Source organism: Hakea prostrata, chromosome 3, assembly GCF_041222555.1.
Source record: "Hakea prostrata isolate BN-2017 chromosome 3, UWA_Hpros_2, whole genome shotgun sequence".
Classification (NCBI taxonomy): Eukaryota; Viridiplantae; Streptophyta; class Magnoliopsida; order Proteales; family Proteaceae; genus Hakea; species Hakea prostrata.
In genome coordinates this window covers 72,529,456-72,555,736 of record NC_142602.1, presented here as the reverse complement: position 1 = coordinate 72,555,736, position 26,281 = coordinate 72,529,456, and the positions used below count along the sequence as shown (strand labels likewise).

The following is a 26,281-nucleotide window of genomic DNA, read 5'->3' as shown; positions in this document are numbered from 1 at the left end:
TCTTCATCTCAGAAGCTCAAGGTTGCTTGTTTTGCTAATCTAAATGATATTATTGTCCTCTTGGAATCTGCTTGTGCAGAAGCTGTTGCCATCAGGTTTACCATTTTTAAGATCAAATAATAAAACTATAAAGACTCAAAAGAGGCAAAAGCAATTTTACAACATCAAGAGGTTGGATCAGTTGGTCCTCTAGTCTAGAACATCTACATGTCTCACTTGAAGAGATGAGGGTGGAATTCGATCTGCACCAGAAGAAGCAGTGGTTTGGTTGGATGATGAAAATTGTCTCACTTACGTTGCTTCTGAGTCTGAACATCAGACCTTGAGAGGTCATCTAACCCAAAAAAAAAATTATATTATATAAATCATTCTGTACGTTTAGGCCATGCCTCTGTGCCTATCAAACTTAGCTTCTAAGGCACATAAATTACTGAGAGTTGTAAATTCGTAGATAGCAGCTATTTATTTCTGATAGAATATGTAGCACTGGAAATCACAATCTGAGGAAGGATGTGTTAGGATCAAATCCTAAGAACAATCACACAACGGAAAGAAAGGAAGAAAAAAACCCTGAAGGAGAAGAAAACTCACGGCTACCAACACTCCACTAATTTCAACTTTCTTCAAAATTAATTAAGGAAAAAAGAGGTACATATTTATATCAAAACCCTAATTCAAGATATAATTAATATCGTACATCTCTGTAGATAATTTGGGTAGCTGGATAAAGAATTTAAATGCAATTTAGGCTACCCAGAATCAGTGTCGTCACACAAGTCAAAACACCAACTACCAACATCCATCCGTCATTTCTGATTGCTGATGCTTTGGCCCGTGGTGGTCTGTCTGTTGGTTCCAGGTGTGTTTTGCCTGTGAGCTCTCCCTGGCTCCTGGATTTGTTATCCCAGGAGTTGGGCGTATGTAACCGTTCTGCTTTTGAATAAAGTGCGGTTTACCAAAAAAAAAAAAACATCCATCCAGATCTTGATTATGCCGCATTCTAATAGAAACCAATACATTGAAAGTCCCTACCCAAAAAAGAAAAGAAAAAAAAAAGTGTCAATGGGAAGAGTTTGAGTCACCCATCAACTCCTCTTCTATTCCTTTCTTTTTCTATAAAGGGAAAGCTAGCAAGGGGATGGAGTGACAATTTGATCCCTCATAAGGACTGGTTTTGATGGCAAAACAGTATATCATAAAGTAGGAAAAAGAAAAATTCAATGAAAATTTAGAATAATTGAAAACATATCGCAATGAACAACAAGAGCACACCGAAGGTAGACAAATGGTATTACTGAATATTAGATCACAAACATTCTACTGCTTTGTCACTTACAAATTAGAGGAACAATGACCTGATTCCATAAAAGCACCTAAAATGATGAATGACCGGAGCTGAAACCTTTTCAAGAATAATACCAGTCGTTCATCGGATCAATGTCCTTCACTAGCTAGTTGATCTTCCTTCATGGAGCCTGAAACATTATCCAAACCCGAGATGTCCTTATCTATATTCTGATCCTTGTTCTGCAACTCTATATCCTCTTCCTCCATTTTCACCCCTGGAACTTCACTGGCAGATTCAGATCCATTTCCTTCCACATGAGATTTTTCAATCTCCAAATCCTTGTCTGCAGTTTTCTCCTCTCCAGAATCAGACAGTCCAGAACTAGTGTCTGTCTCAATTGTTTGAAGGGAGTCTCCTTCTTCAGCTTCTACATTTGGATCCACTTCCACCATTGCTACATCTGGTCCTGCAAGCCGCTGCTGGATTGGAACAGCATCACTGATAACTCCTCCAGTTCTCTGTCTCTCCCTGTATACCACCATCTCACTTATGTACCTCTCTTTATCTTTAACGCCTTTCTCTTGGTAAACCTGAAATCCATATTAAATCAGAAAAAAAGAACCAAGTGCTTTTGAACTTCAATATTTAACAGACGTAATTAGAAACAGAAGACAGAGAATGCTTTTTTCTTACAGCTTTCTCAGGCTCTGTTAGTTTGTTCCACAATTCACCAATCATCTTACTTATTTCTCTGTCCTTTCCAGGGTGGAGTAGTTTCAGCCTAGCATGTTGCTCAGCAAAGAAGAAGTTATAGCCACTTCTGTTAAGTTTTGGGTGTGCAGGGTCTCGCCTTCTTATTTCTGATTTCTTCCGACGCCTACGACGGCGTGTGCCAGTCCCAGCAGCATCCATGCCACTATTATTGGCAAGGAAACCAGGATATTGTGGCACTTGGCCAACTGAGAGTTCATTGGCATGATACAGCACACCTTTCAGCTGTTGAGTGCCAACCATGACACTAACAAGATAGCCATGTTCAAACTTTCCATCAATGACCCCAACAACAGGGCAAAGTGTTGGCGGTGATGGACTTGCTGCAGCCACAAGAGGGAGGAAATAATTAGAAATTTTGAACAAGGACATGGCATTTGAAAACAAGAAAGCTAATATGCATAAGGAGACGGTTGAAGTCCTTCATAAACTTTGAGATGTATAAGAAATGAACAAACCACCTGGCAGGAACTCCCCAGTACTTTTCCTCCGTTTTACGCTAACACTTGTTTGCATTTCAGCTGACGGTAGCACTGATTCTACTGGCCCTCGAGGTGGAACTGGCATGGGAATTGGAGAATGCAATGGAACTGCAACACATTTTCCATACATCATTGTAGAATTAGCACACACATTTTCCCCTTTCTTTCCCAGGATTAATAGTATAAAAGTAAAGACCTAAACATTTACAAAGGCACCAGATGTTCAACACACTCACCAGCAGGGGGTGAGGTCCAATCCTGGGCTCCAAATAAGTAGATCTGCTCATAGTGATGAAGCAGGGAAATGTAGTACTTGCGCAGGACAAAAGATGCATTTGTAGCTGTGGCGGGAAAATTGAAAACAGCAGTTACTTCTTTCCATCTCCTGTCTCTAATGACCTGTATTGTTTGGAGAGGCAATAAGTATCTATAAAATGAGACAACTATATTTTCTTGAAAAGAATGTCATACTGGGCAAGTTTCATCTAGTTATCCTTCTTTGCCATTTCTTTCCACTCACTCAACCTTAATTGTAGGTTTGTCACATCCTATTCCATTGAAATCCCATATCGGGCAGAGGTCATCTAATTTTCCTTAGAATTTTTTTCCCCTCTACTAAGCAAAACCTAATTGCCAAGCTAGATTAGTACATGTTTTGAAGTGTACCACATTAAAGAAGCACAAAAAAAATCACCAAGTTTTGATTGGAAAATGTTGTTGTTAATGAGATGCTAAGGGCATCCAGATGACTCAGCCACTTTGTTGGAGTCTCCTAGCTTCCAGGGACCCTCAAATGTCCAGGTTCCTAGATAGCAGGACAACCACACTAGTAACAGAGCAGGGCAGTTCAAAGGAACTAAAGAATAGTAAGCATAAAATTCACATCCAAAAACAAAGAAATGAATGGGTTTCAGTTAAATCCTTATCAAATTGCAAAGTAATCCAGTCAACAAACAGTTAAGGCTAAATTTACTTTATGTCTTACTGTAGCAAACCTAACCCAATGTGAAAAAAACATCATGAGCTGCAACTAGGTTTGATTCGGGATCATCAGGAGGACCCTCAGTGACACAGAAACAAAATGATCATAACCACTAATAAAGCTGATTCTGTATTAAAGCCCCCAACCAAACAAATCCCCCCCCCCCCCCCAAAAAAAAAAAAAAAAAAAAAGAAGTATGTGTGTTGGCAAGAAAAGTAGAGAACAAATAGTAAAGAGATAAGAAGCTGAATACAGAAATTACTTTTCACAGTCCTATTAAGATAGGGATGTTGCACTTAACAGAAAATGGTGGTTAGGAATCTGACCACTGCACCAAGATTGTGTTCACAATTTAGATTGAATAACTAAAAAGAAGTATTCAGTGTCCCACAAATTAGAGGTAGGAATACTATCACAATTGTCGAGGCATAAACTGACAGAAGCAGGCTGACTGAACAGTTTAACCCACCACCAGGTCATTACAAAGGCCTTTTCCAGAATAGTTTGGCTAATAATCAACTGGTCTTCAGAAATATAATACAGAAAGAGATCTCATTTCTGGTGAACCCATTCACGTGGTCATTAGATCAAACCATCTTATCCACTTTCTGCATGGTCCCTGCACAAGCATGGGAAGCATCCAACCAGGTGGGTATTCCATTTCATGGGGACAGGGTAGTGATTTTCCTGCATCTATGAGCAAACAAAAGCCTGGCACCCTCCCAACCTCAATTAATAAAACAGGCAGTTCATCTCTATAAACTCTGATTCATATGATTCATATCCATGAGATAGGTAATCATTAATGAGGAAAGTCTAGAGTGAGTTTAAAGGCATACCCAATGAACAAGACTCACACCATTGCAGGGTCTGGGAGGGTCAAAATTTATGCATTCTTAAAACTGCTTCACAGAGAGACAATTCCCAAAGACTTGAACCGGATGGCGACCACTTGGTCCAAATGGAGCAAAACTTAAAAAGAGTTTCATCTAATTAGACAAACGAGGGGCAGGAATAGTTTATATATAGCCATTCAAGTCCCTCCCTCCATGTTTCACTCCCCTCTCTCTTAACGTTCCACACCCACTTATATTTACTAGGGTTTTCTCAACCCTAGTAAATTGTTATTGTCTGTTTTCCTCTTCACACAAAAGTAAAGCAAAATTTTGATATAAGGAGGCGATGAGTGAAGGAGGCCATCTATTCCAACATTTGTACGACTGTTGCAGATAAGATTATAAGAAGGGTTCCTCTGTTGCTCAGTAGTAGAAAAGATAAGTTTTCCCCAAAAGGCAATGCACTTGATGTAGTTTCAGATTGGAAGGGATCCAACTAGAAGCCAGTAACAAGGATCTGTTATGAACTGGTAAGTTCAGTTAGGTCAAAACAAGGCTTAGGGTTCCGTACAACCTAAGGTTTGATGGTAGGGTTATGTCAAGTGAACGATGGGGAATCTAACAGTACAGGTTTCATAATGTTTTGACGGTGAAATACAGCGGCAATAGAAATAGCAGCAAATTAGGGTTTGAATTCTGGGTTTCAGGAAAGAACACGATGAACAAAATCTAAGGTAATAATGGTCAGAATGAGATGCAGCATGGATGGAGTTTTTCTAGGACTGTGAAGGTGACTAGATCCAAAAATGATAATATTCCTGATTGTCAGATAGTTCTTTGTAGGTTTTAAGGGGTTTGTAAAGGGTGTTTGGAGAAAGACAAAAACTAGGAGAAGAACAATTAGGTTGAGGACAAACAATTGTGGACGACCTTAAAAAGCAGCTTGATTAATTGAAGTGGCAATTGAGCTGTGGCAGAGAATGGCCAGCAACTAGAAGATGCTATGGAGTGGAATAGGCACAGTTGGGTGATGCAGATTCCAAGCTGTTTGGCAAGAAATATTGGAAAAAGGCTAAATCCTTGGGCCAGAGGGCCTAACAACCATGGGCTGAACCAAAGAGTTGTGTGTTTCCCAAATCCAAGATCATGGGGGCATAATAGTCTTTCAAATAATTAGTAGTTCAAGTTTTAAGTGAAGGGCAATCTGGTCTTTTGAGTATCATTTATTAAAAGGGCTCCTGAACATAATCATGGAGCCTACTACAGCCGCCAGGATCATCTGAGAATTTGCATGTGCAAACTCAAGATGGGATCCACAAGATATAGCAAGGAGATCTAAAAGGCTTAAAGAGAGAGTACTTTCTATTCTCATGTAAGTTTTTAATTAAGTTTTAGAAAAAGTACTTTCTAATCTTTGAAGAAAGCACTAGTGCTCTATAAATATGTAATAGGCTGTGCCCTCCCCATGAAGTTTACAATGAAACTTTTCTCTACAGCTACCTTCACTCTTGTCCATTTTTCAGTGATAAGAAACGCTAGGGCCTTGCTACTGATCTTGACTTCTAGAGATAAGGAACCTCGTTGAGAGAGCTGCAATACCTTTATCCCCACAGCTATTTTCTTGACCCTTCAATTTTCTTCTTCTCTGGTTCAATCCACATTTGCTGGAACTTGAGAACTGCTGCTACTACAGAAGATGATCTCTGAAGAATGTTGTCAGTCCTCCCAGATCTTCAAGTTTCTGGATGGATGATGATGCTGCTTCTCCATTCGAGCAGGTGTGTCGCTGCCTGAGAACTTGGTTACTGCTGTACCAAGTCACCTTTTCCCCTTAACGTAGCCTCAAATGAATGAGGGCGCCAAGATCGTTATTCAGAACTGTGAACTGAACAAGAAAAGGAGGAGGAGTCGAGAATGAGAAGGAAGAGAAGAATGAGAGAAAAGATTTGAGAGTTCTCACTTCGATGTGAGAATCCTTGAGAGCTTTCTTACTTTATTATAGGAAGATCACAATTACAAAAAAAGAAAGAAATTAAAATCCATGATTGAGTCCAATATGGACTCCAAACTGTCATTGGGATCCCTAATTTTCCTTATTACCCCTATTACTTAACCCTTATTACCTTTTCTAATATGGCATTTACTCTCTAACACTCCCCCCTCAAGCTGGAGAATTAACATCAAACATTCCCAGCTTGTTACAAATATAATTCACTCTTTCAACCCCCAAAGATGTTCAACTGCTCTCCTGTTTGAACATGATGAATGGAAATCAGTCCTTGCTGTAATTTCTCACAAACAAAGTGACAGTCTACTTAAATATGCTTTGTTCGCTTGTGAAAAACAAGATTTGTTGCTATATGGATGGCAGCCTGGTTATCACACCAAAGAGACATAGGTGATTCCTAGTCAAAACCAAGACCCTCCCAAAAAAAGCTTAATCCACATCAACTCACAAGTGACAAGTGCTAAGGCCTCTAATTCTGTACTAGGTCGAGCAACCACTAACTGCTTCTTATTCTTCCAAGACACAAGGTTTCCTCCAACAAAAGTACAATAGACTGTAGTTGATCTCTTAACAACATGCACCTAAGGACTTTTGGGTCAAGCTTAGACAAACCTAAACGCTGGTCCCAAACAAAACAAACACTCACAAATACAGGAAGAGGCAACTCATATAAAGGACTACTAGGAAACAATAAGGAATATGGGATACCACCTTTCAAAATTGATGAGGGCATCCTGTTAATAAGATAACAAGCAGTCAGGATAGCATCAGCATAAAAAGATTTGGGGACCCGCATTTCAAACAATAACTAGCGGGTGACTACCATCAAATGGCAATTCTTCTAATCTAACACACCATTCTATTGTGGGGTGTCGACATCAAAGGATTGATGAAGAATGCCATTTTATGTCATAAATGCATTAAAAGGAGAGGGGAAATATTCTTTGGCATTGCCACTTCGAAGAACTTTGATAACTAGCCCAATTGTGCATGAATTTCAGCCACAAAACAATTCAAAATGACTTTTTATTATATTATATATATCCACATAACTCTTGAATAAGCATCAACAAAAGTAACAAAATATTGAAAACCTAAAGTAGAAGTAATAGGACATGGTTCCCAAATATCAGAATGAACAAGAGAAAAAGGTTTGTCTACCTACTATTAATTTGAGGACAGTTTACACGATGAAGCCTCCAAACTGACAAGACTCACAAGGTAAAGAAGAAGTTGAACAAAACATTTATCCAAAATTTTCAAACCATCTAATGAAGAATGACCCAAACGACAGTGAATTTGGTGAGGGGTAGACATGCTCAAACATTCAACAGAGGAATAAACAAGTACAGCCCTCCCAACTCACCGCCTCTATCACTTGTCCTCTTCGTCGTAAGATCCTAAAAAACTCAATAACCAGGGAAAAAAGTAACAAAACAGTCGTAAGTGATGGTTAACTTATGAACAGATAATAAGTTAAAGGGAAACTTGAGTTTTTCAAGATTCTCTGCCATCGGATCGGCGAAGGTAAATATAAGACAGAAGATAAAGATAAGGTGGGGGTGAGACAGACAGTTCCTATTCCTTTAACATTAGCATGGGAACCATTAGCAAGGGTCGCAACAGAGAGAAAGGGCAAAAGGATGAAATGTTACCTGAGACTCAGGTCATATGATTAGACACTCCTAAGTCAATGATCCAAGGAGGGGAGGTAGACACACAAGCTGTAGCATTAGACAGCAGTGGGTGGCTGAGACTAAAGTGCCTAGAACTGGGTGTAGCGAATATATACTTCATCAAACATTTTCATAGTCTTCCCATCTAACTGTGAAGTGGCAATAGTAGATGACTCAGATGATGCAGTGTTAGCAACCTAAGGGGCTTGTCATGAAGCTTCCAACAAAACCTCTATATATGTCTTGTACGACCACAGTGATAACAAGTCCAGACAAACCTAGCAGAATCAGTAGATCCCTGAGTATTGGGGGTTCTTCTTGATCCTCCACCCCCACACCAAGAAGTAGCTCCAGTTCCTGACCCTCCTCTAAAGCTATGGTTTGGAGTAAAGATGCTAAGGCACAATTATTGGTGGGGCAGGACTCATGTGAGTTTTCTTTAGACATCCGAAGCACTCAAGAAAATGTTTCAGATAGTGACAGTACCTTATCTCCCCTCTAGAATCTATGCTCTAACTGAGTAAAATTCTTTCCCAAGTCCTCCCATAAATTCCCACCGATTTTGCATTTCAACTACATCAGATGAAATGGGTAGGATAGCATTCATTTCTTCACACATTTTTTCTTAAAGTCTGCAAATATTGGGTTAAAAGTCTACCCTTCCTATCAACCCTAAAGAATTCCTGTGAAACCTCATAGATGTGGCAGAGGTTGTTACGTCCAGAATATAGAATGTTCAGGTAATCACGTAACTCCTTCACTGTGTCAATATGCGTAACCAAGTCAACAATATTTCTCTCCATAGATTCAGCATCTGTCCTAGAATTTGAGCATCTATAGTCTTCCATGTATCATTCCCAGTTGACACAGTGAGATGGTCTTGCTGCCCACGACCAGTCAACACAACATTGACTATTTTTTTCCACTGATGGAAATTAACAGTCCCTTCAAGTTTTTGTTCTGAAATACGATGGGATGTTGTTGTCATGATTTCAGCAATAGTACTTTTGGCCTCAGACTTAATTTCAGATGTATACATACTGCCCTAATCTTTCCTTAGTCTCGTCAAGAGACGCTTTATTTCAACTAGAAACAAGTCAGCAGCAGTAAGAAATAAGCAGCAACTACCAGTACTTCAGAAATAATTTCTCAAAAAAAGACTTCAAGTCTGAAATATAATGGCATCAACAAAGAGGTAAATTTCCCCAAGATTCTTCAATAACAAAACTGATCCTCCCAACTTCTACCAAAAAATTAAAAAAAATTAAAAAAAAAAGAACTGATCCTCACAGCAGTTTCCAACTATAAATAACTTCTTCTCAGTAGCAGAATATACTCGCAGTAGAAGAACAGAATCTGAGGCAAGCCTCCTAACCAACTGGTTTAGAGAATGCCTTTTTTCTTTTTCTTTTTCCAGAATTGCTCTCATAAGAAAATCAACCCAGAAAAACTGCAGAACCAGTAGCCAACCCACAACAGACCAATCACTGTTGCAGACCCAGAAAAATCAAACTAGAATATCTTAGGACCAATATCCAATCTTCCAACAGAACAAATTTGCAGAAAAATTGTAGCAGTGCAACTGCTGGTTTAAACAGAGAGCTCGAAATTGTAGAGCAATCACCAGATAAATCTCCTAATATATAAAAAGTTCAGAAACCAACTACTAACCTCAAATCCAGAAGTTGTGGCTTAAAGTCTTCAAACAAAAATAGAAGTTTAGAAACTTCTTACTCCATAACAATATCCAGAAACCAGCGTAAGGTGCTGCCCCCCCTTCAAACAAAAACTATTAAGTCTTCAGAAACCAAGCTGCGAAGTTTCTTTAAGTGTTGCAGGGGTTTTCTGAACTAATACAACTTGGAATTTGATAGTTTGAATAGCAAGCAGGCTTTGGTACCATGTGAATCAAACAGAAGGAGGAGTCGAGAATGAGAAGGAAGAGAAAAATGAGAAAAAGATTTGAGAGTTCTCACTCTCGATGTGAGAATCCTCGAGAGCTTTCTTTCTTTATTATAGGAAGATCAGAGCTTTCTTTATTTATTATAGGAAGATCACATTTACAAAAAAGGAAAGAAACAAAACCCACGAGATCTTTCCTATGTTTCCTACCCTAATTTCCTTTATTACCCCTATTTCTTAACCCTTATTAGTTTTTCTAATATAGTATTCACTCTCTAACAAGAATCAACTCAAACAGGGAGGGAAGAATAGGTTTCCTGAAATTCGTTGGGTAATGGTTAGGCCTAAAGTTTGGCTTGATGGGATGTGGCTATAGTATAAGGAGTCAAGTTTGAATGCAACCATAATAAAAATAAATAAATAAATAATGATTTCTTCAACACAGTGTTTAAAGGGTCAAAAATAATGTTGGTTTCCATGGGGTGAATGTACAGCTTGATGGATCAGAAGATCCTACAGATGGGTGGAGATGAAGAGGAAACTTGGGGGATGATGCTCCAAGTTGTAGGAAAATCTGATGGTTAGATTGATGTAGATCTAATTTTGAAATTTGGCTATCTTGGGGAACTGAATTAAACCCTTGGATCTTGGATGGTAAATTTGTGCATACTCCTGGTAGGAAAAAGGGGATGATGTGAGAAGGCTGTGGGGTGGGTTATGGATGGATACTAATGGTAGGTCTAGGCTGTGGGTAGTTTTTATCAGAGTACTTTACAAAAACGGAAAAAGGGAAGCAGGAGAGATGGCTCAGCCGCTCAGATGAGACCTTCTTACCAAGTACAAGCTTCCCAACCTATTAGAATTGGTGATCTTTTCGTAGTAGATTGTTTCCACAATCAAAGAAAGGAATTAGACTTTTAACACCTAGCACCCACAATCTCCTAGACTTTGAACCAGCAAGGAACTGGATTTTTAACACCAAGAGGTTTCCAGAGAAAGGAATAGGCAGCAACCAAGTTGCACAAGCCAAATTATTACTAATAATCAGGTCTACAATATTAATCCATCAAGTTGCATAAGCCAAATTACTAATAATTTGTTCTACAATATTCATCCATCGAATGGGTATTTTTACCGGTCAAACAGTCATATAATATAACTCCTAGTATGGTAGCTCTTGACTCAAGACTTAGAAATAGACAATGAAACAGACTTCTAACTTAGGATAGCTAACTTACTTTAAAATAAACTAGGATCCCAAGCTAATTTCAAACTAACCCAAACAATTCAGATCAGCTCTAAACAAATTCTAAATAAAACTAAATTAATTAGCTACCTATTATACTCACGAACCCATGCTTAACAATGTAGACCTAAGCTGAAGAATTCAATGGAAGGGGATTGGGAGAATGAAAAACTCTCTCAAAGCTAACCAATGTTTCGCGGGCTCTCTTGAGAAAATACAACTCTATTGATAGCCTCAAATGGCAAGCCATAAGAAATAAAAATCACAAATCAAAGTAGAATTAGGACAACTATTCACTTACATGGTGTCAGTAATGGATTTAAAGTAGAGCTAGGGTTATCATTCGCATTAACAGTAACCAGTTTTTTACTAAGACTCTACACAGAGAGAGAGAGAGAGAGAGAGAGAGAGAGAGAGAGAGAGAGAGAGAGAGAGAGAGAGAAAGTAAACTTTGATCAGGATTCCCAACTAAGAGTACAACTCAAACATAAACTAGGGGGTAAAAATAGAACTCCAATAATAATATAACCCCACTCGGTTACCATTCATGTGAATAGTAACTCACTAACAATAACTTTCACTGCATCACATCATGCTACAATCTACATCAATGCTTGTGGGGTTCAAGGAAACTAATCTCCTTCCAAATGGTTTTGTTTTTGCATACAATGTACACCAGCTGATGTAACCAGGCAGCAGGCCCATGGAGGCCCAAAAAAGCCCCTGGGCATGCGACAACCAGGGCTGGCCAAATGCCGTAAGGGGTATTTTGGTCATTTTTTATGCCCCTTAAGTCCAATGAGATTCCTTGCCTCATGAAGAGTCTAGATCTATTTTATTTCCTTTAATTGATTATGTCATGGTTAAGACAATTAAGAATCCTAGTCTATGTGAGACTCCTAGTTGGAATCTATTTGCCAAGATTACTTTTAAATAATTTTATTTTCCTTATTATCTTAGTGGTCCTGGTTATTAGTTAAGTTGTTAATTATTTATTGAGTTGTAATGGGGATCCTAATCTATAAAGGATTCCCTAGTTGAGTCCAATTTGGTTTTCTTATTTAAGTCAAAGTCTTTTCCCTCCAATGTAAGGCAAATTTTTAGCCCCCCACCTCCATGTAAGGACTGTTGAAGATTAATAGAAGTGTGGGAAGCTACCACACGACCTGGGCTGAGAAGTTCGAGGAGTTTCTGAAATTTTCAGTATTGTTCTTGGTGATCACCTTCTTCAACTCGAGGCTACAGCAGCATCCCTAAACCAGTAAGTGCCTTGCAGCCCCTTCCCCTCCTATTCCAGCCCCTCTCTCTTCTTCCCTAGCCAGCACAAGGAACCCCCACCCCTCCCCCTTTCTTGCAGTAGCAGAAACCTCTTCCCCACACCTCTTCTCCCTTGCGGCAGCAGCCCTTCACCCCCCCCCTCCATCCCATCCTCTCTTACCCCACAGCTCCCTTCCAGCCCCTCCCCATCTCCCTCCCTGCCTTCTTGCCCCTTCTTGATCTTGTGGCAGCATCAGAGGAAGAAAGAAAAACAGAAAAGAAAGAAAGGAAGGAAAAGAAAAGAATGAAAGAAGAAGGAAAAGAAAACAAAGTGTGAGGGAAGGTCAAGATTCTTGAAGACTTCCAAGAACCCATCCCATACCTAATCACGATCTTCCCCGTCCCCCATTTTCCAAATTGTTAAACCCTTACCCCATCCGTTCCACAAGTTGAATTGTTTTCCCTCCAAGGTCCTACCCTTTAGGGTTAGTTAAAACCCCAATTTATCTCAATCAACCAGCCTATCTTGAAGTTTGTTAAAACCCCAAAACCTCCCATACCAAAGATACACAATTCTCCAGCCCATTCAAGGTTTTGGTTAACCTAAACTTAGAGAAAATTCCTCCCCAAAACCATCCCATAGGAGAACCCATAATTTTCCAATCATCCCAAAACCACACCCAAACCGTCCCATTGATAATCCTAACCTCATTATTAGCCCATTTATTAGCTTGTTCTAAGTAAAGAAAGATCCTGAAGGCTAACCCAGAACCTGCGTTACATCACCAGCATGAAGCTTTGATCACTGAGGTAGTATGATTAGAGAATTTATTTTTCACTGTTTCCCAACGCACCCTCTTTCCACATTAATATATAATAATTGACACGAACAAGTAACCAAGTAGGACCAATGATAAAGAGGAAATAAGCATGTTATAGAGTTGCTTCATCTAACCTGTCCGAGACCCCCTCGTGAAGTCACCTCTACAAAGAGGTGATGTAAATCTAGCTCTCTGCCACCTATTGTCGGAATCCTGAAATCACAATCCCATGAAAGCAATGAAAATGTCAATAGCACAAAAGCAAGTTCCAAGTTTCCAACAACTCACTAAAATAATTTATCAAGAACAGTTTACATAGTGAAGCATTCATTCCTAGCTTCTTCTGCCAAAGAACTCATTTATATAATGTGTTAATAAAAAATAACAATTTTTAATCAACAATTTGAGATGCCATATTACTTTCTAAGAAAAATGGAAGAATAAATGAAGAGAAAAACACAGAACCCAATGCACATTTCACTTTTTGTTCACTTGAGGAAATTGCATTAATTCAGCAAGCCAAAAGACACAAGCAATACAATGCACATCAAGCTTCATGCAATACAATGCACATCAAGCTTCATGCAATACAATAAAGAAGAAGCACCCATCCAAGCCAAAAGACACAAGCAAAACAATACAATGCACACCAAGCTTCATGCAATACAATAAAGAAGACTGAAGAAGCATCCATCAGGTTCACCATTCATCTAAACAAACAACGCTTCCCTCCAATAAGAATGGGTGATCTCTGGCTCCATCTGAAAAAAAGATTAAGGTTAGGGGGTGAGAAAGGCCAAGAGGCCAAAGACATAGTGAAATCAAATCAATGTTGCACCAGCCAATTTCCCCCCACAGCATTGTTGGGGCTGCTCTCTTCATCAAATGGTGAAAGCTCAGGATTTTTGTCACACAGAAATCAAAACTAAGGATCAGGTCTTACATAAAATGACTCAACATAGAGCTCAGTTAGGTCATCCCAAGCCCTTAGCCAAAATAGGGCAAGAATGTAATTATGGGTCAATAAGTTAGATCATGCTCAAGTGACTTACATACACATGTCACAAAAGTTTCACTAACTAATCTACAAACATGTTCATGAATGATGCTAAAAAAACTAACATAACAGCAGATGATGATATCAACCAAGAAGAAAAAAGGAAACAGGAGGAAATTTTGAATGAAAAATACAACAGGTTGCACTCAAATGCCTCATTCCGTGGAAATAGGAGGAAGCATGAGTTCTATTTATACGAGCACCTACCATCACAAAATAAACTTAACAGCCTGAAAGTTTCCATCCTTTGGTGAAAGAAAAAATTAATAATAAATTCAGATTCACTAACAAAACAGATCTCCAGGGGACCCATGGAACTCCTAATATAAAATTTGCATCCAACAAAGAAAGAAACTTTTCCATTCTTTACAGCCAAAAGTTATCCGCACGCTTAGTGAAATCATGGTTGACAAGCTTCTTTGTAAAACAATAATGAAAATGAACAAGTAGCTGCAACCAAGCTAGCCAAGGAAATGCATCCTAATACAGAGTATTTAATAATAAAAACATGATATAGTAACCCTGTTTGGCTTGAAACAAGTATCAGAATCCATACATATTATATTAACCATTAATAGACTAAAAGGATAGCCACATGTTCAGACGTACATCAAGGGTTTTCCTATTTATGCCCCATGACATCAAAAGATATGGAACTTCAGCACCTACAGACAAAAAACTAGCACTAATAAGCATTATTTGTTTCCTTATCAGTTAATATTTCACGTGATTGGTAAGACAACAGGAATCAAGAGCGGTTCAAGAGACTAAAAGGATAGCCACATGTTCAGACGTACATCAAGGGTTTTCAAGCCAGCCATGAAATCTCTGACATAGAGGCTTGCCACCTTCTACTCTCTAAATTCTCATGGGAGAACTTGTTAACGCAATCCTCTGAGGGTCTTACGTGAGCTACTTATACCAAAATATATAGCTTATTTGCATGAGGAGCACCAAGTTGGCAATATCAACAAATCTTTATATAAAAGTGTTGATTATAAGGCAAACCGTACAGAAATACAAATCTCCAGCCTTGGTGTCCATAATAAATTAATATTCTTCATGAGACCAAAAACAGTAGTATCTTCTTATGTGCATCTGAAAATTGGCCTGCTCAATGAATTTTGGGGCAACTCAGAAAGAGACTTCTTCTGATGCCTGAGATGATACCAGAGGGCATGGATGACTGTTCAACCCAACTTCAAGGTCCAATTGGGGTTCTCATGTAGGGTTTTGAGAAGAGAGTTCTATCTGTCCCATGTTAAGTGTTCTTGAGAGATCTCCAATTATTTTTGTCCTATTTTGTGATATGTGCTGCGTAAGTGTTCTTGAGAGATCTCTTTTTGCTTTTTCTCCTATTACATTGTGAATCATCTTCAACTTCACTCATGGAAGTATTGTTATGTGTGTCTCAACAACTTTTGAGACAACTCCATTGGATATTTTTCCAAGGCCTGTGATGGTAGATGGAACCAGAGGCATGTGAGATGGTTCAAAGTTCAAATAACTCGAAGGAGCATGACAAAGTCTTACTGTCTTGTTGTGTAAGCAATAAAAAGAAGTGGTTTGGGGGTTTTGTGTTAGGGTTTTGAGATGAGTTTTCTATCAATGCTGTGATCTTTATTAATTTTTCTGTCAGTACATTCTGAATCATCTTCAGCTTCGCCTGTGGAATAATTGTTATGTGTGTCTCGAAGATTGGCCTGCTCCAACAATTCCTGGACGCAATTAATTGGAATTTTTTACAAGGTCGGCGGTGTTACCAAAGGCATGGCAATGGTCCAACTGATTTGAAGGAGCATTACAGAGTTTTACCATCTTTTGGTGTAAGCAAGAACAAGTAGTAGTAGTTATAGGATTGTCATGATAGGGTATCAGTGCCAAGGTGTCCTTGAGAGATCTCTATTGTATTTTTCTCCTATTAGACTATGAATAATCTACAGCTTCGCCTGTGGATAAAGCGAGTCACATTAATGCGAACCATGTAAAATTGGGTCATTTTTGCGATGTTTCGTTTCTTCTTGTTTCTCAGTGTTTGTTTTAACATATCTACAATTTGAAGAATACAACCAACAATCGACCATTTCATACATTGATGTTGTTTCAAATAAGAAGTACAAGCAGAAATTGGAGTATATTTGAAAGGAAAAAAAAGGTCTAATAAAATCAAAAATTATAAGAAGTACAAGCAGAAATTAGAGTCTATATTTGAAAAAAAAAAGTCTAATAAAATCAAAAAATAAGCCTTACATATACTTAGTTCCCATGGTAGAATGAAGCTTCTCGAGCGAGTCCATGAAAAGCTTTCTGTCTGCTACAACATCCTGGTACTTGGCAACCGGTGGAGGATATGGACGGGATGTGGAAGGTCCCTCTTTAATCGGTAATGGCTTCGCATAACATCCAGAAGAAGATGACACCATTGCCAAATCTCTTCGACAACTCGTGCCCTGATCCTCTGTTCCTCTTCCTCTCTCAACCAAGTTTTCCATAAACTGTTCCTAGTAAAACTTTTGCGGGTTTTAAGCCTTGTAACTGTCAAAAATCAAGGAAGAGAAAGAAAAAAAAGACAAAGGATTAATAAGTAGAAAACCAAACGGTTACAACTATTGCATGCAAAATCAGAAGCGAAGCCCAAACCAATGAACTCGATGGAGAAATAAGCAAACCACAAAATTGTAAGATTATAAAGTGCAAAGTAACCCAGTAAAGCAAGCACAAAACCCGCAAAACCAAAATCATGAACCAACACCAGCATAGAGCATTTATTACATAAGCTAATATGGGAATCTCAAGGGATCCAGAAAAGAAAAGAGTAACAGAGGAGAAAGAAAAAACAAATACCCATGAAGCTAATGACGCAGAAGAAGAACCATCCAAACACCTTGTAACTATAAAGAAATTCAGAACTCGAGAAACCTCCATCATACGACAAAACTGGCACAACAGCCATGAATGGCCCTTATAGGCTAATTTCTGCAATGCCCTATTTCAATCAAGCTTTTGAAAGAGAGGAAGAGACCCTCAAATAACTCCATGACAGAAGCAGAGGTTCTGCTTACGGCTTTACCAGCCATCGCCATAACTCTGTTCATTACTGACATATAATAATAACTTGTATTTATATCTCTTCACACTGACGAACCCATTAAGTCTATAGAGTTTTCAAATAACCTGGTGCCAGTCATTCCAACTTTTAGAATGCCACCATTATCACAAATTCACATCCTACTGGGTTGACATCTCATGAAAGACAAAACCCATCAAACTGATATTTTTGTTTCTGTTGTATATTCCATGGTCTTGTATTATATAGTATTTGATATGAATACGAACAAATACATAAGCAGCAGAGAAGAAAGAAACCTACCCAGAAGAAATAAAATTTATGGTGTACGGTTGTATGTTTTTTTTGATGATATCAGAACAGGGGGAAAAAATAAGAAGAAATCAAAATTCTAAACCTACTATTAAGGGTTAAGAGGAAGTTTAAAAGAAAGAAAGACGAGAGATGTATACATACTAACCGTTTTATGCTTTACTTTTTAAAACAAAGAAAGAAAGGAAGGAAAACTATGAGAAAAGGGGGAAATAGGAAAAAAAGACAGATTTTTAGCCTAAGGCAGAGGTAGCGAGTGATTTGAAAAAATAAACGTGTCATTAATGACTCTCCGCTATGAACGGCACATCTCACATTATGCGATAAGAAGGTGCCGATGTGTGATGGATTAATAATAGTGTTTGGCTTCAATCTTTTGCATTTTTAATAAATAAAAGTATATTGAAAAAATTATCAACCCCAATGAGTTACCCCAATATTAATTGCATCCTTAGATAAATCAAGATATTAGGTGGGACCTACTAACTATTAAGGATATATCTGGAAAATCAACCAACATCCTAGTCGCTACTTCATCTCAAGTATATACGATGACTAAGATTGTTTCCGAGAGTTCCACTGCTGTTAGAAGTTTCACAACTGATCAAACTTTCAAGAGTTCTACTGATGTTAGAAGTCCTACAGCTAATCAAACACCAGTTATTACATACAAAAAGAACTTTACAATTGGCACTCACAAAGACACTAGACAACCCAAAGGAGATACTGATTGGTACAAACTCCTAATCAATATTTTATGTAATATAAAACACTAGAGTCCTAACACCACAATCACAAAACTCCTAGAACTATACAGAGAAATACTCCAAGAATACTATGAAGAGGGACTCTGTTTCTATATAAAGCTATGTACTATTTTCCGTAAATCAATGTGATTATTATTTTCCGTGCTCTTTCATACGCACACTCAGACGACTCTCTCTCTCTCTCTCTCTCTCTCTCTCTCTCTCTCTCTCTCTCTCTCTCTCTCTCTCTCTCTCTCTCTCTCTCTCTCTTGTTTTCTTCAACTAATATTATCTTCAACATGGCATCAGAGCACCAGGTTTTTTTCTTCCCCCCCCACTTCGCTTCCCTCTCTCAACAGTCTCTTGACCATCAAGCTCACCGATAGCAATTACTTACTATGGAGGTTGCAACTTGTTCCTCTCATGAAGACTTAATGACTTATTTTCTCTTGTGGATGGCTCCTCCATCTGTCCTCCTACAACTACAGTCGTTGAAAAAGACTCCATTCCTGTATGCACACCGAATCCTGCCTACAATTCATGGATTCTTCAGGACTAACTTCTCATGTGTTAGCTTATTGCATCACTCACATAATCTGTCCATGCTCAAATTGTTGGATGTACTACCGGCGGAACAGTCTAGCTTCATCTTTATCTACCTATGCTACACCTTCTATAGCAAAGATTATGCAATTTAGCCTTCAATTACAAAACATGAAACATGATAATAGTATGATTCATGATTATCTTCTTCGTATTAAGCATACTACCGGTCAACTTGCGGCTGCCGATAAGACTGTTTCAGATGATGATATTTGTCTTCATGTTCTCAATGGATTGGGTCCTAATTATTCAGTCTTTGTTACTTCTATTACAACTTGTGGCATCCTTGTCACTTTTGCGGAGTTAAAATGAATGTTACTCACTCAAGAAATTAGTCTTAACGATGACTTAGCCTATGACTCCTCTTTTCCTTTGGCTAATCTGGCTCAAACTAGTATAGCTCGCAATTATCATCCTCCCTTTAGGGGTCGATCGCACTACAGAGGTAAAGTTTCTTGTGGACGTTCTTCTAACTATCATCCTCCTCGTCTTGCCACTCCACCCTCCGCTAGTGGTTACAAACAACAACAATCATCTCTCATTACTTGCCAAATTTGTGATCGTCACGGCCATAAAGCTCGTGATTGTTATCAATGCTACAATCATGCTATTCAAGGTACAACCAATGCTCCCCCCCCTCTCGTCCATGTTTTCGAACTCTCTGGAGGCCCTCATACAGAAAACACTTGGTATCCTGACTCTAGGGCTACACATCATATCACCAATGCCCTTGACAATCTTCAATTGGCTCACCCTTACACTGGTTCGGATCAGGTTCTGGTAGGTAACGGTACAGGCTTGCCAATCACTCACACTGATACTTTTTCTCTCCCTACACAACTCTATCATGTTTCCCTCAATAACGTTCTTCATGTTCCCTCCATTCAAAAGAACCTTTTATCAGTTTCCAAGTTTACTTGTGACAATAATGCTATCTTTGAGTTTCATCCTAACTTGTTTTATGTGAAGGATCGAGCAACAGGGGCTTGTCTTCTCCAGGGAATCGTTAGGAATGGACTTTACCAGAGGCCCTTAGGCAACTTCTCTCCCCAAGCTTTCATTGGTGAACTCGCCTCTGTCTCCCAATGGCACTCCAGACTTGGCCATCCTGCCTTTAAATTACTTCACCGTCTTGTTTCTCAATTTAGATTACCTGTCACTTCTGAGAAAATTCAGTTTTTGTGTGATGCTTGTCAAAAAGGAAAGAGTCATAAACTCCCCTTCTCCTCTTCTACTTCAACCTCTAAAGCCCATTTGGACTTGATTTATTCGGATGTATGGGGACCCTCTCCTATTGCTTCTATTGATGGTTTTTGGTACTATGTTATTTTTATGGATGCCTTTAGTAAGTACACTCGGTTGTATCCTATGCATTTGAAGTCTGAGGTTGTTGGGATTCTTCAACGGTTTAAATTACTTGTTGAAAATTTATTTTCCAAACGGATTAAACACTTTTAAAGTGATTGGGGTGGCGAATATCGCCCTATGTCTACCTTTCCCACTTCTTGTGGGATTGATCATCACCTCCCTTGTCCTCGCACTCATGAGAAAAATGGGGTTGTCAAGCGTCGTCATCGCCATATTGTTGAAACTAGCCTTACCTTGTTAGCTTATTCTTCTTGCCCTAGAAAATTTTGGAACCATGCCTTTGAAACTGCAGTATTTCTTATAAATAGGACTCCTACCCTTGTTTTGGGCAATGTCTCACCCCAATCCATCCGGATTATGCCTCCTTAAGAGGTTTTGGTTGTGCATGCTACCCTTACCTTCGTCCTTACAACAAACACAAGCTAGAGTTTTGCTCTAGCATGCATGTTTTTCTTGGTTTCAATCCTCGTCACCATGGGTATCGTTGCTTCAATCCTCAAACAAATAAACTCTTATCTTCCCGCCATGTTTTTTTTTTTATGAAAAACAGTTTCCTTTTCACCAACCATCATTCACTGCAATTACCCATCACTCTCAACCACCTTTACCTTCTCTTCTTGGACCTCCTCCTGTGTTTCCTTCTCCTCCTCCATCTCCTCCTCCTCCAGTCCCCCCAACCCCACCCACACCCTTGGCCAAATCAACTCTCCTAGAAGACCACAACTCCCCTCCCCTCCCCACCTAACCCCTATTTCTTCCCCTAGCCTAATCCCCTCCCCTAAAGACTCACCACTCCCATCCCCACCCCTACTTGAATCACCTCCCCTTGGGCCCCACCCCTCCACCTCATCCTTATCCTCTTCTCCTTCTTTGGATCCTGTTATTGATCTCCCTTATGATCCTCACCATCCATCTACTTCCCCAACTCCTCCAACCACTTCTCTTAACACTCATCCCACGGTAACTCGCTCCAAAGCCCACCGTCCACCCAAAGCCCTACTTACATCCATCTCTGATGATACCCAACTTGAGCCTACCTCTTTCACTACTGTCAACAAATACCCTCACTGGCAAACAGCTATGAATGATGAATTTAATGCCCTAATAAAGAATGGCACTTGGTCTCTTGTCCCTCCTTTTCCTTAGACAAATGTTATAGATTGCAAGTAGGTGTTTCGAATTAAAAGGCAGGTTGATGGTTCTATTGAAAGACACAAAGCCTGCTTAGTGGCAAAAGGGTTCAATCAACAAGAGGGTCTTGACTACAATGAAACCTTTAGCCCTGTTGTCAAACCCACTACTATCCGCCTGGTTCTATCTTTAGTTGTTTCCCACTCTTGGCCTATTCACCAACTTGACATCCAAAATGCCTTTCTCCCTGGCTTTCTAAATGAAATAGTCTATATGAAACAGCCACCAGGGTTTGCTGACCCTCTTCATCTTGATTATGTTTGTCGCCTTCGCAGATATCTCTATGGTCTCAAACAAGCCCCTCATACTTGGTTTGATCGTCTTAGTTCCTTCCTACTGGAAATTGGCTTTATTGGTTCTAAAACTGACACTTCTCTTTTCATTTATCATGGTATTTTTGGATCACTTTTTATCTTAATTTATGTGGATGACATCATTGTTACTGGTAGTTTTGAAATGTTACTATCAAAATTTATGACTGCTATTGCCTCTGTCTTTGCCGTCAAAGATCTTGGACCCCTCCATTTGTCACATCCACCCAGCCGGTACCCTACCTGGCATACCCGAGTGTGTGATCCACAACCCCGAAGATCAAGTATCGAGGTAATCAACCTCCCACATAAACAATAACATAATCATGAACATAAATAATCAATGTGCAAAGTATAAATGAGAGATCCAAATAAGGAAAGAATAAATCATATATCATTAGAGTACGAAAGACAATCAATGAATCTAAATCATAAAGTAAAGTGAGGCGGAATCCCACTCTACCAATCAGCGGAAAAGTAGATCGCAAGTCAAAAGAAAGATTAAAACTGGTTCTAAAGACAAGAAAGAAAGATAAAACAAACTAAGCTAGAGTCTTTTCTACTTTATAAAGAACGTCTTCATAAACATAGACTTCATCAATGACGCTTAGACGTTCCCACTCCACAATAGGGCTAATCCTGGTAACAAGTAAGACCACTCGAGGAGTCCTCAATGTAATCTTCATGGTTGCCAACACCTTGTGTAAAGTACGCTTCTTCAATTTGCGCTTCCTCATATTGACCTTCGTAGTCATTAGTACTTGTAGAGTAATCTAACAAAAGATATTGTACAAAAAGGAGTGAGTTTCAAAGAAACTCAGTAAGGCAATTAATCCATAGTAACATAAATAGTAGGATTTCAAAGTAGAGTAAGATGCTATATGATATGAAACACATGATGCATTATGATTCTAACTCTATATGTTGGTCTCTATTGGTAGACATGCTTTAAGTCATAGCACCGTACTTCTTTAGGAAAGTCTCAATCAACCATCATCATTTGGTAATGGGTCCTTCATCCCTTGGGACATTCCATGGCTAGGGGTTAAGTCACCTCTCTCTCACATCACCATTGGTCTAAGTACTGGCGCATGTCAGGGTCAAGCCTAGCCAAATGCAAGTCTCCTACTTAGTTACATCAAGTCAGATCCAGATACTTCCATTCCTCGCCCCTAGCAATCCTTTCCGGTATCCTTCACACTAGAGTCCTCATACTCCCTGACTACGGACTCATCAACCCAATAGGTCATCCACATATGGTAAACAGGAAGCTCTCACGTCCCCTCATGGGTTGGTTACCGGTCTTGAGCGCCCGTGAGCCCAAGTCTATCCATATGCAACTCTACCAATAAATGGCCCCCACAATGTGATTCTTGTCCTCTCACGGGTTGGCTACCGGGCTTGAGTGCCCATGAATCCCCATTGCTACCACGGGTCGTTCAGTCTCAATACCCCTCCGATTAGGGTCTGACACAACAGGACATCCTAGCCAAACACTACTAGACAACCCTAAATATGTCATCCAACAGTCTTAGGAAGGTATCCAAAGGGCATCTCCGGAAACATCCCATAATATTCCCGTAGTTGTCCAAGGACAGAAGTGTCAAAAGGACACCTCCCCTTTCCAAACCATACTTAATCATACACAAACATAATTCCATCATATCACATATATGGTAACTTCTTATATGGAAAGAAATCAATAACAACATCCAACTTGTATACAATAGGTAAGTAAATCATACATGAACTAATTAGCATAAACAAATAATGCTACTGTAATCAAGGTAGTTGCATCAATAGTATATTAGTGTAAGAATCTAATTAAGGAAATAAATCAAAGAGATTCAAATATAGAAACTAGATCATGCAATCTATGTAATTAAGGAAATAACCATCCTTACCTTATCTAACTCGCAAAGGATCTTGGGAAATTAAGTAAGACGTTGTCTAAACTTGGAAAGAAAGTCCTAAACAAGTATATATAACATATTAGGAAAGATACCTAGAAGGAAAGATATCAAAACATCCAAAACAGACCAAATATGAGGTTACTGTCCTCATCGGTCGATTGATTGGTCAACTGCCTCAGTCGACCAATGAGTCGACCAACAGAGACAGTGGCCTACAAAATCAAAGATTTTAGAATATAAAACCGAATTTGGTGGTTCAAAAGGGTACCAAACAAGGGGGAAACTACAATGATAGTATGCTAGTATATAGAGGACTTCAAACCCATCCCCATGTTGTTAGTGGTTACCCAATTGGTTAGTTGTAGCTCTCTTTCCAATGTTCTTGATGAGATCTTGTCCGAAAACAAAACCCTGCTTTCGTGAAAATGATGGATCCAATCAAGGGGAAGATTTTGGATGACTGACCTACGTTAATTTTTAGGTTTCGTGTTACCCCTTGGTTACGGGTATGTTAGGTTCGAAATTCGGATTGAGATCATCCCAAAAATGGATTGAAATCGGATGATCAAAAGCCTGAGTTTCGGATTGAAAGTATTATGTTTTTGGGGCGGTCACTAGTGGTGGTCGTCGCTTGACCCAAGCAACCGGCTGGTTTCCAGTAAGTATGTGGCTTTTGGCTATTGGTCTATTTAACTCATTTGACTTCTATAATCTTGTAACCCTGTTTATAGGTGTTCTCTATTTCTACTAAAAGTCTTATAATTGTTTGTGGATTGCATTTTAAAGGAGTTCTACTTAATTATAGGTAAGGATATACAAGCTTATCTTTATGCAATGACTTGAACATGCTAAATCAATGTCTTTCTTAATTGTTCTTTAATAGTATATCTTGTTGTAACTGTAATAAGCATGTTGATCCTATTGTATACATGTTGTTTGTAATGTCTTTGTATATACTTTATCAATTATGGTTGTGGTATGATTATGAATGGTGTATTTTGGTTCTGATGGAAATGTTATTCCATTGGGATATCTTGGCTTGAGATATCAGAGGGCTATGGTATGGGACACATGCTCACTGATGCCTCCAACACTATCATAACTACTGGATGACATACCTAGGGAGAGTCTAGAGTTGCATGGCTTGGTACCCCACATACAACTACCCTTTCGATAGTAGAATTGAAGCCGGATGACCCCTGACGATGGTGATGTGACTATTTCATCCTACAACGGTAACCAGTCCGTGCGGAGACTTAGTGGTCCACTGTTGTTCATGCAATGGTAGGGTTGCATATGTTAGGGTTAGGCTCATGGACGTCCAAGGAGCGGACCGAGTGTCGTGAGGAGTCATGAGAGCTTTCCACTCCAACAATATGTGGATGACCATAGGGTTAGGGAGTGGAGTCCAATAGCGGTAGCCAGTCCATGAGGGTTCTCATTCATAGGTTGCGAAGGATCTGAACCGAGTTGGTTGGTGCCATAGGGGATGTATCTGGACTTCATGTAGTGTGTTACCATTATGACTTGCATTGGATTAGAAAACCCGACATGCGCCAGTACTCATGCCAATGGTCATGGTAAGAGAGTGCTGACTTAAACCCCAACCATGGTTTGTGAGCCAGGTGCGGACTTACCCCTTTACCCAGGATCCCAACAGAGGTATCCAGTGTGAGGGATCGGAGTGACTAGACCTACCCAAATGAGGACTGGTGTATATCTTAAAGCATGTCAATTGTTAGAGACTTGCCCAGTTAGATCTTAGTAGCATTCGTACTTCTGCATATCATACATATCATATATGCATTGTTGATTTTGTTGACATATGAATGAGAATTATGTTATCCTTACTGAGTTCATCAGAACTCATTCCTTTATTTCCATGTTATATTAGTCTGTACAGATGGAGGCCATACGACGGATATTGGATTGGTACCCCATGAAGGAGCCTTCTCGTATGAAGAAGATGTGGCACCGTCAGTGGGAGATGGAGATAGCTTATGTGGGAGCTCCTGCGAGTGCATAGAGTGCGCTTATAGCACCCATTGATGGACGGAGGAGACGAGTTGCCAGACATTTTTCTGATCGTATGGAGAAGAACTAGAGAACCCCTTTCCTTGCTAAGTTAGAAGACTAGTTCTTAGCTTTAGAGAAAGAAATTGGAAGGAAGATTATTTGATTTATTTTGATTGCTTCCATTGAACTCATTATTCGTTTTGATCCTTGATTCTTTCCTTTATTATTTTTATTGTAGTATTTGGACTTCTTTAATCTTTCTATTAATTATTGCACTTATTCTTGCTCATAATTGTCTATTACTTGCATTTATTATTATTGATGGTAAGATCGTGGATCCTGTGATGGTTCACTCCCACGGGTTGTCGGGCGGGTAATCGAGATCGACAGGTGGGGTGTGACACTTACTGATCTGATTGAGGTAAGTG

The 26,281-nt window shown here is 39.3% G+C and overlaps 1 protein-coding gene across 1 annotated transcript; it reads right to left on the bottom strand.

Moving 5' to 3' along the window:
* Positions 1-1,135: 1,135 nt before the first annotated feature.
* On the bottom strand, positions 1,136-17,443 carry LOC149022995 (high mobility group B protein 15-like). Its single transcript, XM_089150878.1, has 7 exons — positions 17,171-17,443; positions 16,577-16,861; positions 13,404-13,482; positions 2,778-2,940; positions 2,521-2,649; positions 1,982-2,382; positions 1,136-1,878 (listed from the first exon to the last, which is right to left on the bottom strand). Exons 2-7 carry the CDS (start codon positions 16,816-16,818, stop codon positions 1,435-1,437), a joined length of 1,458 nt encoding a protein of 485 aa, XP_089007004.1. The 5' UTR covers positions 16,819-16,861; positions 17,171-17,443; the 3' UTR covers positions 1,136-1,434.
* Positions 17,444-26,281: the final 8,838 nt, after the last annotated feature.